The 13768-nt window shown below is 36.2% G+C and overlaps 1 protein-coding gene across 1 annotated transcript in view; it reads left to right on the forward strand.

Moving 5' to 3' along the window:
• Positions 1-13002, forward strand: part of DPY19L2 (dpy-19 like 2) — a 115381-nt gene extending 102379 nt beyond the window's left edge. Inside the window, exons 18-22 of the mRNA XM_004385312.1 lie at positions 365-484; positions 1775-1949; positions 5583-5682; positions 6957-7082; positions 12852-13002. Of these exons, the coding sequence (XP_004385369.1) occupies positions 365-484; positions 1775-1949; positions 5583-5682; positions 6957-7082; positions 12852-13002 (672 nt within the window). The remainder of the gene's footprint in view (positions 1-364; positions 485-1774; positions 1950-5582; positions 5683-6956; positions 7083-12851) is intronic.
• Positions 13003-13768: the final 766 nt, after the last annotated feature.

Genomic DNA, 13768 nt, shown 5'->3' on the forward strand with positions numbered 1-13768 from the left:
CAATTGGAAGAGCATAGTCAATGTCACTGAACTGTGCATGTAGAAATTTTTGAAATGGTGTATCTTTGGCTATGTGTATTTTCACCAAAAAAAAAGGTTGAGAAGTTAGAGGGTTGACATGTTGTGGGGTCATTAACCAAAGTCATGAAACAATATGTGTACTACTGTTTCATGAGAAACTATTTGTTCTGTAAGCCTTCACCTGAAGTACAATAAAAATAAAAATAAAAATATACTCATTACTAAGTGAAAAGATCCTTGTCCTAATGAACAACAACAGTTTCAATTTACTGCATTTCATGTTTATTAATTTTAAAATATATCAAGTGAAAATGTCATTTTGTTTTATTTTGTGTTGTTATAGCTGGTTTTTCACACGTTGCAGTTGTTAGCATTTACTGCCCTTGCCATTTTAATTATGAGGCTGAAGCTGTTTTTGACACCTCACATGTGTATTATGGCCTCCTTGATCTGCTCTCGACGGGTAAGGTATTCATTCTCCTGTAGCTACAACTATAGCAACTATAGTGTAGTTACGATGGCTTTGCTGAGTAGTCTAAAATATAAAAACACTAAGTGATTTTACTTAAATAACTGAAATGATTTAAACTATTAGTTCATGATCCACTATAGAGTAAGAAAAGCAACTACAAGTAGCTTTGAAAATTATTCATAGATTTTAACAGATATTTCTATGATAGGTGATGAGACATACTTTCCCCACTGTTAGCATCCTTTCCGCAAACATTTGGGGTTCAGGTCTGTGCAAGAATTTCCTGGCCCATCAAAACTATCCTGAAGTGCTCTTGCAATAGTAGAGTAAAAAAAAAAAAAAAAACCATTACAATGGAGTCTATTCTGATTCACAGCAACCCTATAGGACAGAATAGAGCTGCCCCATAGGGTTTCCTAGGAGCAACTGGTGGATTCAAACTGCCAACCTTTTGTTTAGCAGCTAGGCTTTTAACCACTGCGCCACCAGGGCTCCAATTCTAGAGTAGGTGCAGTGAGTCTCTAGTATCGTCCTATTTGGCTTAGGGAGTACTTAGGAGAAGTCATCAATTTTGGGGTTCCTTTAGCGCAACTAATATGTAGAAGAGCTAGACAAAGTAGCTAGAATGTTGGGACCAAGACACTTCTAGAAACACTTTATTTAATTTTGATTATGAGTATATTTTCTTAGGATATCATAATGACTATTTTCTTGAGAGGAACATACTTGTCAGTCCAGTGGGATTTCCCCTTGTTATTCAAGATGTCCATTTAACATTTGGCTAAATGTTAAAGGATTTAGTTCTAGGATGTTTCAAAATTGCTCTTTACTAATTGTAATCCCTGGCAGTAAATCAGTACTTAAAAGATCAGATATTTCTTAATTCTTTTCAGGAGAGAAAGCTCCAGTTTTAACTGGACCTTGCAAGCCCAAAAGATTTGTTGTTTTTAAATTATAGGTGATGATAATTCCGTATGTTAGTGTAATGATATTATCAAATGGTAATGGTGGCGCAGTGGTTAAGTGCTATGGCTGTTAAGGTCAGCAGTTCAAATCCCCCAGCTGCTTCTTGGAAACTCTGTGGGGCAGTTCTTCTCTATCCTGTAGGGTCGATATGAGCTGGAATTGACTCGACCACAACAGGTTTGGTTTGGTTTGGTTTAATCTATCTTAGCTTAAGCACCAAAGTGATAATTTATTATTGACTAGATAGAACTCTTCACAAATTATAAATAAATGATTTGTAAATGAATTATAAATAAATGGTTTCTTTCATTTCAGCTGTTTGGCTGGCTTTTTTACAGAGTTCGTTTTGAGAATGTTATCTTTGGCATTCTAACAGTGATGTCAATACAAGGTTGTGCAAACCTCCATAATCAATGGAGCATAATAGGAGAATTTAATAATTTGCCTCAGGAAGAACTTATACAATGGATCAAATACAATACCAGACCAGGTATCTAGTTATTTAGTTATATATGTATACCCACATTTACATATATTACATACTTATATAACTATATACTTACACATTATATAGTTATTATTTTATATATATAATACATAAAATCTATAATATAGAAATTTTAAGATACACGCATGCATAGTCATTTGTACCCTCATAGGTGGTCATTGTAGTGTCCAATCAAATCCTTTCAAAAGGCAATTTTTTGTCCTCTTTAAACTCTTCTTAGGTAACTGTCAAAAATAATTTAATTAACATCAAGAAATTAATGACTGTTCATAAGTTATGTGCTATAACTCTCAGTGATCATTACTGTGTTTTAACTGGAACAGCGATAAATCGAAGAAATCAATCTTTAATGACAAAATTTCAGATCTTGAAACAGGTCATTGGAGAAGATAATTTTGGTCATGAGAAATTTACTGGCACTCCTATCACTTCTGTCATTGCTAACTACCTGTTTTAACTCGGTGTAAAACCAGTCAGGTGCAGAGGGATTAAAAATATCTTGGACGTTCTATTTTCTTCTCTAAATTATTTCAAAGGGATTAGTCTAAATTCCACTTTAAATAGTCCAAAATATTCTTTGTAGCTTACTTTTAAAAATTTCTCTCTTTATTTGAAACTACCTCAAGCATATAGATGTTTATTTTATATTTAAATAACTTTCCAGAGAGTAAGTATATTCTACAGTACTTTCTGGTGCAGTGGTTAAGTGCTTGGCTGCTAACCATAAGGTCCGCAATTCAAACCCAGCAGCTGCTTTGTGGGAGAAAGTTGTGTCCGTCTGCTTCTGTAAAGATTTATAGTCTTAGAACCTCTATGGGGCAGTTCTACTCTGTCCTATAGGGTCACTATGAGTCGGAATTGACTTGATGGCAACAGGTTTTTCTTTTTTTTACAATACTTTCTGTAAGTAGTCTATAGTGTTATCCAAGACTTTTTGATGTGTAGTAATTTTCTCTGACAGAAATTCTTCATTGTGGTTTGTTTGAATTTATCTTGTGACTCCTGGATTTGGTTTCTTCTCGCTTAGTTGATAGACACCATTTTACTAATTAGCCATCATTAACTAAGGTAAATCTTTATAAGATTCCACTCAGATATTTGATCTTTGGCTGTCAAAGGGTATGGATGACAGTGCCTCATCACTTAGAGCTGCTAGTTTAATTAAAAATTTAAAATTAATTCCCAAATGACTTTTGCCCTGCAGGAGCAGGAGGTAGGCACTCCCTTTACTCTCCTTTGCCTCTCCCCAGTTACAGCTGTTTTTTCCAAAGCTTTAAAATGTACTTGCTTTTTAAATCTTTTCTTATGACGTTCTCTGGTTCAGTGTTTGTTTTGGGTTCCTGGTAGAGAGAGCTTACGTTTGGCAACTTCTTCTACGATAACTCCCATTAACTCCAGCCAATAGGAAAGAGCCCTGGTGGCACAGTGGTTAAGAGCTTGCCTGCTAACCAAAAGGTCAGCAGTTCAAATCCACCAGCTGCTCCTTGGAAATTCTGTGGGGCAGTTCTACTCTGTCCATTAGGGTCGCTATGAGTTGGAACCAACTCAACAACAAATAATAACCAAGAGGAAAGGAGAAGCCAGGCAGTATTTCTCCCCCTCTTTCTTCCATAAATCATGTCTCCTCAGTGATTCTAGCTCTTCTTGTTGGACTGGTGTGAAAATGACTTGGGGGCGGTGTCTGACCTCCTCTAACCCCACAAGGGGGAAGGAGAACCAAGATCAGCAGCGCAAGGCTGACTCCCATGAGGCGGAAGCCAGACAAACCTCTTCTCTCTGCCATCTTTACTAATTCTGACACCTACCATCCCTCACACAGCACTCTCTACTTCTCTGCTGGGTTTGTTAATTCATTGCAATGGCCACACAGAACTCACAGACCATACTCGAGATTATGAGGTTTATTATGAGGAAGTAACAGTTACAATTCAGGCTCAGGAACACTCAAGATACAGTTCTTCCATCAGGATAGCCTCTTCCCAGGCGGGCTCCCAGGCACGCCTCTCCCTGGGCCTCAGTCTCTGCCCAAAGGCACTCAGCTTTTTCTCTCCGTGGGCCGGGAAGCCCACCTCTTTGTCTGCTGCTGCTGGCTCTCTTCTGCTGGTCTCTCCTTCCTTGGTGGTGGCAGGCTCCTCCCCTCTGCTCTAGAATTGGCTCTTTTTTAAGGAAAAATTGACCAATCCCCTTGGTAGGCCACAATCGCTCTATCCACAGTCACCTGGGTGGGAGGTACAAGACCATAGCTAAAAAGGCCACACACAAAAGTAATTAATAGCACCGAAACAGGCATACCTAATTTCTTCTGGATGATCTTGACCCTGGGCTTTGGGTCCCTCTAGCCCACAGTTTCTCAGCCTCAGCAACTTGACATTTTGGGCCAGATATCCTTTGTTGTGGGGCTGTCCTGTGCATTGCAGGGGGTTTAAGAGCATCCTTGATCTCTGCCTACTCCCTCCCCCAGTTTTGACAACAAAAATGTCTCCAGACATGGACAGTATCCCCTGGGGAGCAAAATCACCCCGGGGTGAGAACCACTACTGTAGCCTAACAGCTTGTCATCATTAATTATTGAATCTCTCAATAATAGACATTTCTACTTAACTGAATAACATGTTTCCAAATTTAAGGCATATAAAGAGATTTTCATTAAAAGATACATTTAGAATGCTTAGTTATATTTGAAAGTAAATTACAGTAAATCTGAATAGCGTGCCTTATTCTTATTACTAACTTTATTGTGCTGTTTAAAAATGATAATAACCTTCACAATTATATGATCATTGATTACACAAAAGTGGCAGAAAGTAAGCACTTGGTCTTTTGGTCTTCCAAGAGACAAAACTGAAACTGAAGCCAGAGAGTATCCCTGGTTATTACCAAAGGGCAGTATAACTGTACATGCCATTATTCCAAAAAGCACTATTAGCAAGTAAAGAAATGATTTGGTGAAAAGTATAAATTATATAAAGTTAAATGGAAACTAACGAAACTGAATTATGAATAGTTAAAGACAACCTGAGGGAAGAAAACATTGCTTTACTCCAACATGTCCTCAGGCTTATAATTCACAATCCATTAAAAATCACTTAAAATAATGTGCCATGAGACTTGCCCTTTATAACGATCTCTTCTTTCCTAGTATTTGTAATTATTGGAACAAGATATAAAATTCTGTGATTCTTTCTAGTCCTCTGTGCCTTTGTAGTACTGTCTCTTAGCATAGTGCTTCAACATGGCGGGAGGCTGTAGTGAAGTGTTTATTAGGGTGGGCTTTGACACTTCCTAGCTGTGCGAGCAAGTAAGCCACTTGGCCATGCCTCAGTGTCCTTATCTATAAATAAGATTAATATAGAACCCTCCTCATAGAGTAGTTGTGCAAAGATGATTTTGTAAAAATATTTGGCACACTTTCTGGTACTAAGATAACATGAAACTAAAGTTAACTATTATTATAGTAAATAATTAATACATACTGAGTGAATATAAAGAATGAATCCAATGGTTATCGTTTAAATATACCTCATCTTTCTTAATGTTGGTTCAAATATTAAAGATTAGTTTTAACTTTGGTTTTCTTTAAAATGTTCTTTTAAGGAATTTGATCTTGTTTTTCAGATGCTGTTTTTGCAGGCGCCATGCCCACAATGGCAAGTGTCAAACTGTCCACGCTTCACCCCATTGTCAATCACCCACATTACGAGGATGCAGACTTGAGGTTGGCAACCAATTAAATATTTCCACCAGCCTCACTTACTGCTTATTTTTAGGAATAGAGAAAGTGTTATACACACACACATATACTTATATGCCCTCATACTTATATTCATGCTGGAAGTAAAAAAAATCATACCTATCCAGAAATTATAATATTTATCTGATCACTTTGAGCAGGCTTAATAAATCTCTGAAAACTGAAAAAAGTAAAAATCCTTTTTCTCAAAGAGAAAAATACATCACATATTTACCACTAGCGTGTGTGTGTGTGTTGTGTGTGTTTATGTGTGTGGGGGGGGTATGTTCGTGTGTTCCAATAAAATTCCTCAGTAGTAGTAATAGGAGGTGGACTGGATTGGGCCCAGGTTTCTACTTTGCCAAACCAACCCCTGCTCTAGACTCCACAAGCGCAGAACTGAGCACCTGTCCTAGATCTTACTGGTGACTGTATGACTAGCTTTTTTTTTTTTTTAACATAGAAAAATTACATGAAATTTAAGGTGTTCTTTTGCTAGCTGATTGTGAGAACGCCAGTTTCCATTCAGATCTGGAAGTTTTGATTTTTCTGAAATGAGTGGTTTTTAAAAATTATTTTGCTCCCTCTAGTAACGTGTTGTTAGCAGTAACATTTTAAATTATTTTTAGTTTTATGTCTAGTTGTGAGGATTGAGCATCCTATATGCTTGAAATCTTGTTACATTTAATGCATAAGTTGATCAAGATTTCATAAGAATTCCCTTTAGTACCAAATTATCTGTTATGCCACATTTCTCCCTGTTTCTCAAGCTTTTGGTAAGGTGCTTTTTCCCCTTGCCTTGAGACTATAGAAGCCCATTGTGTAAATGTTTTGTTTACTACATTCAGCCTCAACGTGTGGTTTTCAGAGCTTCTGTGTATGAAATTATCTACTGATATCCATGTTTTCACCACATTCTGCCTCTATCTAAGTTTATTCCACGAGCACATTAATTATTTTGTGAATTATCAAAGGAAATTTTATATCCTGAGCTACTATCCTGCCACCCAGTACAACTCTAAACTAATTTATACACTAACTAGCTGTGTATGAAAATTTAAACTGCTGTAAGTTTTAGCACTTGCAAAAAATGAGTAGGAATTAGGAAAGTGCTATCCAGAAATAATTTCTGCTATTTTGAGTCATATATATCAACACTTCATCCAGTGAACACTGAGATTTTAATTTGCTAGCAAATTCTATTTCATCCATTCTATTATTTACTTTAAAATCTTTTAACTTGTTGTTTGAATTTAAAGGGCCCGGACAAAAATAGTTTATTCCACATATAGTCGAAAATCCGCCAAAGAAGTGAGAGATAAATTGTTGGAGTTACATGTGAATTATTACGTTTTAGAGGAGGCGTGGTGTGTTGTGAGAACCAAGTGAGTATTAGTCTGTGATATATGATATGGTATATTTTTAGTCAGAAGGGTTTCAGTTTATTACAGTAGTCCTGGTTGTTTAAGAGTTTTTATCCTAAATAAAACTAGTTGCCATCAAGTCAACTCCAACTCATGGCAACCCCATGTGTGTCAGAGCAGAACTGTGTTCTGTAGGGTTTTCAATGGCTGATTTTTTGCTGCCCCTGGGTGTACTAGAACTTCCAACCTTTTGGTTAGCAGCCAAGGACGTTAATTGTTTGCAATAGCCAGGCACTACTTAGCCTAAATAAATTCCATGAAAATATTACCCCTGGTATTTTAGTTAAAATCATTTCATGTAGAGAAGTAAAATAATACTATTATTTAAATGGAATCTAATTTCAAAAAATTATAGTGTATTTTGGAGCTCTGATGGTTCAGTGGTTAAGAACTATGGTTGCTAACCGAAAGGTCAGCAGTTCAAATCCACCAGCTGCTCCTTGGAAACCCTGTGGGGTACTTCTACTCTATCCTATAGGGTCGCTGTGAGTTTGAATCAACTCAACAGCAGTGGGTTTGCTTTGGTTTTTTTATAGTGTATTTTAGTGTCCTGGTTTTCTATTTTAATTTACCATCTTAAACTTAACTATTTTTTTTTTACACATAGCAAAACATTCATTAAATTCAATCATTTCTACACACTTAATTCAATGACATTGATTACACTTCATGTTGCACAACCCTTATCCCTATCATTTTCCTAATCATTCTACCACCATTAATGTAAACTCCGTGCCCTACTAGCAAATACTCCCTCTTCCCCCTCCCTCCCACCTCTGGTAACCACTAATAAGCTTTGATTTCTATATATTTGCTTATCTCATATCAGTGAAGTCAACAGTATTTGTCCTTTTGTGACTGACTTATTTTGTTCTGCATAATGTTTTCAAGATTCATTCATATGATAACATGCATCAGAATTCATTTCTCTTAATAGTTGAGTAATGTTACATTGTATGTGCGTACTACCTTTTGTTTATCCGTTTATCTGTTGATGGATATTTGGGTTGTTTCCACCTTTGGCTGTTGTGAAAAGTGCTACAATGAACATTGGTTTCTGTTTGCATTCCCACTTGCGCTTCTTTTGGGTATATACTTAGGATTGGAATTGCTGGGTCATATCTCCACCTTTTGAGGACCTGCCAGACTGTTTTCCACATTGACTGTACCATTTTGCATTCCTGCCATCAATGGGTGAGGGTTCCAATTTTTCCACATTCTCTAACACCTCTTGTTTTCTGTTTTTAAAAAATTATTATTATTGCCATTCTAATGGGGGTGAGGTGGTATCGCGCTGTGGTTTTGATTTGCATTTCCCTAATGGCTGTTGACACTGAGCATCTTTTCATGTAGTTGTTGGCCATTTGAATATACTCTGGTGAACTGTCCAAGTTTTTTGCCCATTTTTTAATTGGGTTGTTTGTTGTTGATTAAACTTAACATTTTTTCATAATTTTTCAAATTTTGATGATGGTTTTTATTAGATGTCTGAAATACAGATCTGAGTTTATAGCAAAGTGAAATATTAGCATTCTGCTACTACAGTTGAAGTGTATTGGAATTATAAGAGTTATGAGGAAAGTTTCATATAACTCAAAAAGACATATAAGAAGAACATTTCTAATTAAAATTTTTGAAATTCCTGAACTTTACAGTTTCTAAAAATCATACAATTCTGTTTAATGGATCCCTTCAGGTCTTTGCTTAGACTCCTTGGCTTAAGGGCTCTTCTTAGTTGCATTAAGTTTAACATTAAGAACTTTCATTTTTCCTGTGGATAATTTGGAATTGGCTATAACAGATTTTAGAAAAAATAAGTTCCAAAATTTTAATATCTAATAAGTTCTTATCCACACTAGAAAAAATTGGCATCTTTCAAAAGAAAAAACAGGAACATCATAATTTTAATCTATATATGCACAAGCTCAAGTTGCAGCTAAAGAAAATCAAAGAAAGTCCACAAGAGTCAAAATATGACCTTGAATACATCCCACTTGAATTTAGAGACCATTTCAAGAATAGATTTGACACACTGGACACTAATGACTAAAATCCAGAAGAGTTGTGGGACAACATGAAGGACATCATATATGAAAAAAGTAAAAGGTCATTAAAAAGACAGGAAAGAAGGAAAAGCCCAAAATGGATGTCAGAAGAGACTCTAAAACTTGCTCTTAAGCACAGAGTAGCTAAAGCAAATGGAAGAAATGATGGCATAAAAGAACTGAACAGAAGATTTCAAAGAGTGGCTCAAGAAGGCAAGGTAAAGTGTTATGATGAAATGTTCAAAGACCTGGAGATAAAAACCAAAAGGGAAGAACACAATTGGCATTTCTCAGACCGAAAGAACTGAACCCACTGGGTGGATTCTCACCACCAACCTTTAGGGTTGTGGTCTAGTACTAACTGTGTGCCACTCAGGGACCTTGGATATCTTTATACAAAAGGGAAAAAAAAAGACACTTCAATTCATATCTCCCACTACATACAAAAGTTAACTCACAATGAGAAATAGACCTAACTGTAAAACCTAGAGATATAAAATTGCTAGAGGAAAATTGATATTACCTTGGGTTAGGCAAAAATTTCTTAGATACAACACCATACACATGATTCTTAAAGGAACAAACTGATAAATAAGACTTTATCAAAATTATAATACTCTGCTCTTTCATAGACACTGTGGGAAAATTAAAAGCTAAACCATAGCCTGGGAGAATATACTTGCAAAGCATATGTCTGATAATGCGAAAACAGCCCAGTTAAAAATGGGCAAAATATGTGAGAAGACAACAGCAACAACAACAAAACATTCAGATGGCAAATAAGCACGTGAAAAGATACTCGGCATCACTAGTGAGTTGTGGAATGTAAATTAAAACTGCAGTGAGATACCACTGCATACCTACTACCCATTGCCATCAAGGCGATACGGACTCATAGCAACCCTATCGGACAGAGAACTGCCCCATAGGATTTCCAAGGCTGTAATCTTTACGGAAGCAGACTGCCACGTCTTTCTCCCATGGAGCAGCTGGTGGGTTCAAACCACTGACCTTTCTGTTAGCAGCTGAGCACTTTAACCATTGCACCACCAGGGTTCCTTACACACCTACTACGATGTCTAAAATTAAAAATGACTAACCATACGAAGTGTTGCTGAGGCTTTGGAGGAACTGGAACTCTCCTGTACTGTTGGTGGGAATGTAATATGGTACAACCACTTTGAAAAAGTTTGGCAATTTCATAAAAAGTATAACATACCCTACTACACACAGTTACCTAAGATGAAAGAAAGCATACATCCATACCATACTTACACTGTACACAAATATTCATAACAGTTTATCTTTGTAATCGCCCCAAACTGGAAACAACCCAAACCCGTTGCCATCGAGTCAATTCTAACGCATAGTGACCCTTTAGGACAGAGTAGAACTGCCCTCATAGGCTTTCCAAGGAGCAGCTAGTGGATTCGAACTGCTTACCTTTTGGTTATCAGGCAAGCTCTTACCACTGTGCTACCAGGGCTCCACTGTTGGAATATACATTCAATAAAATATTACTCAGCAATAAAAAGAAATGAACTATTGATACACACAACATGGATGAATTGCAAAATAATTATGCTAAATGGAAGAAGCCTGTCAAAAAAAGGATGCATAAAATATAATTTCAGAAAATGCACAGCACACTAATCTGTAGCTACAGAAAGCAGATCAGTGGTTGCCTGGGGAGAGAGGGAGGTGGCAAGAAGCAAGAGGGTGGGATTACAAAAGGACATGAGAAAACTCTTGGGAGTAATGCATATGCCCACTATTTTGTTTGTGGTGATGGTTTCATGGGTGTATACATAAGTCAAAACTTAACAAATTGTACACTGTAAATATTTGCAAAATATTAAGCAATTTTTGAGCAATTATGCCTCAAATCTAAAAAAATCTAACAAAGGACTTTTATTCAGAATGTATAATAAACTCCCACACGTCAATAAGACGACAACACAATTAAAATTGATTAAATGTTTAAACAGACAGTACACCAAAAAAAAACCCGTTGCCATCGAGTCAGTTCTGATTCAGAGTGACCCTATAGGACAGAGTAGAACTGCCCCATAGGGTTTCCAGGGAGCGGCTGGTGGATTTGAACTGCTGACCTGTTGGTTGCAAAATAACTGCTGTGCCACCACTTACCATACAATACTCCTAGGTATTTCCCTAAAGGAAATTATGATGTTTGTCCACACAAAGCCTTGCCCATGAATGTTCATAGCAGCATTGTACATAATTGCCAAAAACTCAAAATATCTTAAATGTTCATCTACTTGTGAACAAATTGTGGTATCTCCATACAATGGAATACCATTCAGCAATAAAAACAAAAGAACTACTAAACTACAGTGGAAGTTGTAGGAATTATAACATGTAAGGTATGAATCTCAAAAACATGCTAAGGTTAAAAAAAAAACAAAAACAGAAACAAAAAACCAGCAAGTTGATTCCAACTCATAGCTACCCTGTAGGACAGAGTAGAGAACTGCCCCATAGGGTTTCCTTTATGAAAGCAGACTGCTACATCTTTCTCCCAAGGAGCAGTTGCCGAGTTTGATCTGCTGACCTTTCAGTTAGTAGCTGAGTACTTTAACTACTGTGCCACCAGGGCTCCTATGCTAAGGTAAAGAAGCCAGAAATAAAAACATACATAATGTATAATTCTAATTACATGAAATTCTAGAAATGGCAAAACTCTAGTGACAGAAAGGAGATCACTGGTTGCCTGGGGCCAGATTTGGGGATGGGGATTGGCTGCAAAAGGGCATGGGGAATTTAATGGGATGGTAGACGTGTTCTGTGTCACGATTGTAGCAGTGCTTACATAACTACACACATTTGCCCATACTTATCAAACTTTACCCAGGAAGCACGTGGCTTTTATTGTATGTAAATTATACTTCAATATAGCTGTTAAAAAATTAGAAGCCAATTTTGCCTAACTCCTTCCCTTTAATGACTCTCACGCAGGGTTGTTCTCTAGGGAGACATACTGTCTCATTCATGCCCACTCACAGAGCCACCCAAAAAAGAAAGGATTGAGAACAAAATTGGCATAAGAGCCTCCCTTTCCTGTCTTGGATGTATGTTTTCATCCATATCCAAGTCAATTTATTCATCAGGAATTACTTTAACTTTTATTTAATTTGTCTCTTTGCACTACTGGGAAAGTGGTTAAGAGCTCAACTGCTAACCAAAAGATAGGCAGTTTGAATCTACCAGGCGCTCCTTGGAAACCCTATGGAGCAGCTCTACTTAGTCCTATAGGGTCTCTATGAGTCGGAATCGACTTGACGGCAACGAGTTTGGTTTGGTTTGTTTTGCACTACTAGGTCTGATGTTTGGATGATGATGCCACTTAAAAAGTGAAATAAATATTTCATTTTGAAAGTGAATTTTTAAGTGTATTTCTGGATGTGCATTGAACCTTTATTATCAGGACATGTCTCATTATTCAGTTCAATGGGACATGAAAATGCAACGTACTTATTTTCATTTGTATTGTTTTTCTTTTTATTTTCATTTTATTGTTTCTAAATTTTGAATTCATATCTTTAGAAATACATGAAAATCTTCACTTTATGAATTATATCTTAAAATCTAGGAAATCCCTTATAATTTATACATTTCCTCTAGATGTGAATGCATTGTTAATATATATGTGTCTCTTTTTTTTAAGACCTGGTTGCAGTATGCTTGAAATTTGGGATGTGGAAGATCCTTCCAATGCAGCTAACCCTCCTCTATGTAGCATCTTGCTTAAGGATGGGAGGCCTTACTTCACCACAGTCTTTCAAAATAGTATGTACAGAGTACTGAAGGTTAACTGAGATTGAGACCACCCATTACACTGTGGTGCAAAGAAGTATGTTGAAAACAATCACTTTTTTGCTTATTTACAATAAAAATCACAAGCTTTAATAAGGGATGCCCAAAAAGAAGATAATAAAAATCAGTTAAAGTTTTTATGATTACTGCACGGTAAATTATTTCATTGTTTTCCATTGAATTTCAGCCTTATTAAGTTTGACATATAAATGATTAAATGATTTCATATGGCTTAAACAAATGTTCATCTTAAAGTTTTAAAGAAAATGTATGTAAATTTGGGGTTTAACATAATCAGAGAAGAAAATCTGGTTAAACTCATCAAATGAGGTTTTGCTTAAGATTCTAGATCTTGAACGAAGCAAAGGCATTTTCATCTTGATAGCCCTGTATCTTATTGCATGTCATCTTTCTTTCCAGCCACCATCTTTTGTAATAACATATTTTTAATTCCTCGTTTATTTTTGGTTTTGGATGAGGAAGGTGACATTTCAGAAATCCTCTTCATAAAACTTACCCAATAATAATGCTTTGAAAGTAGTAGTTATTTATAAGATATTGTTGCCAAATGCAAAGATAAACACTGTTTTCTGCTTGATAAATACTAAATATGCCACATTTGTAGTATTTTAATGTGTATATACTTTAAATCAGTCATCGCAGAGTTGTAATAATGCCCTTATATTCTTGTACTGAGATGGCAAATGACTTAATTCCATAAACTAATTCATTTATAATAGGTAGAAAATTGTATATGAAACAATTAAA

The sequence above is a fragment of the Trichechus manatus genome, unplaced genomic scaffold, assembly GCF_000243295.1.
Source record: "Trichechus manatus latirostris isolate Lorelei unplaced genomic scaffold, TriManLat1.0 scaffold00137, whole genome shotgun sequence".
Taxonomy (NCBI): domain Eukaryota; kingdom Metazoa; phylum Chordata; class Mammalia; order Sirenia; family Trichechidae; genus Trichechus; species Trichechus manatus.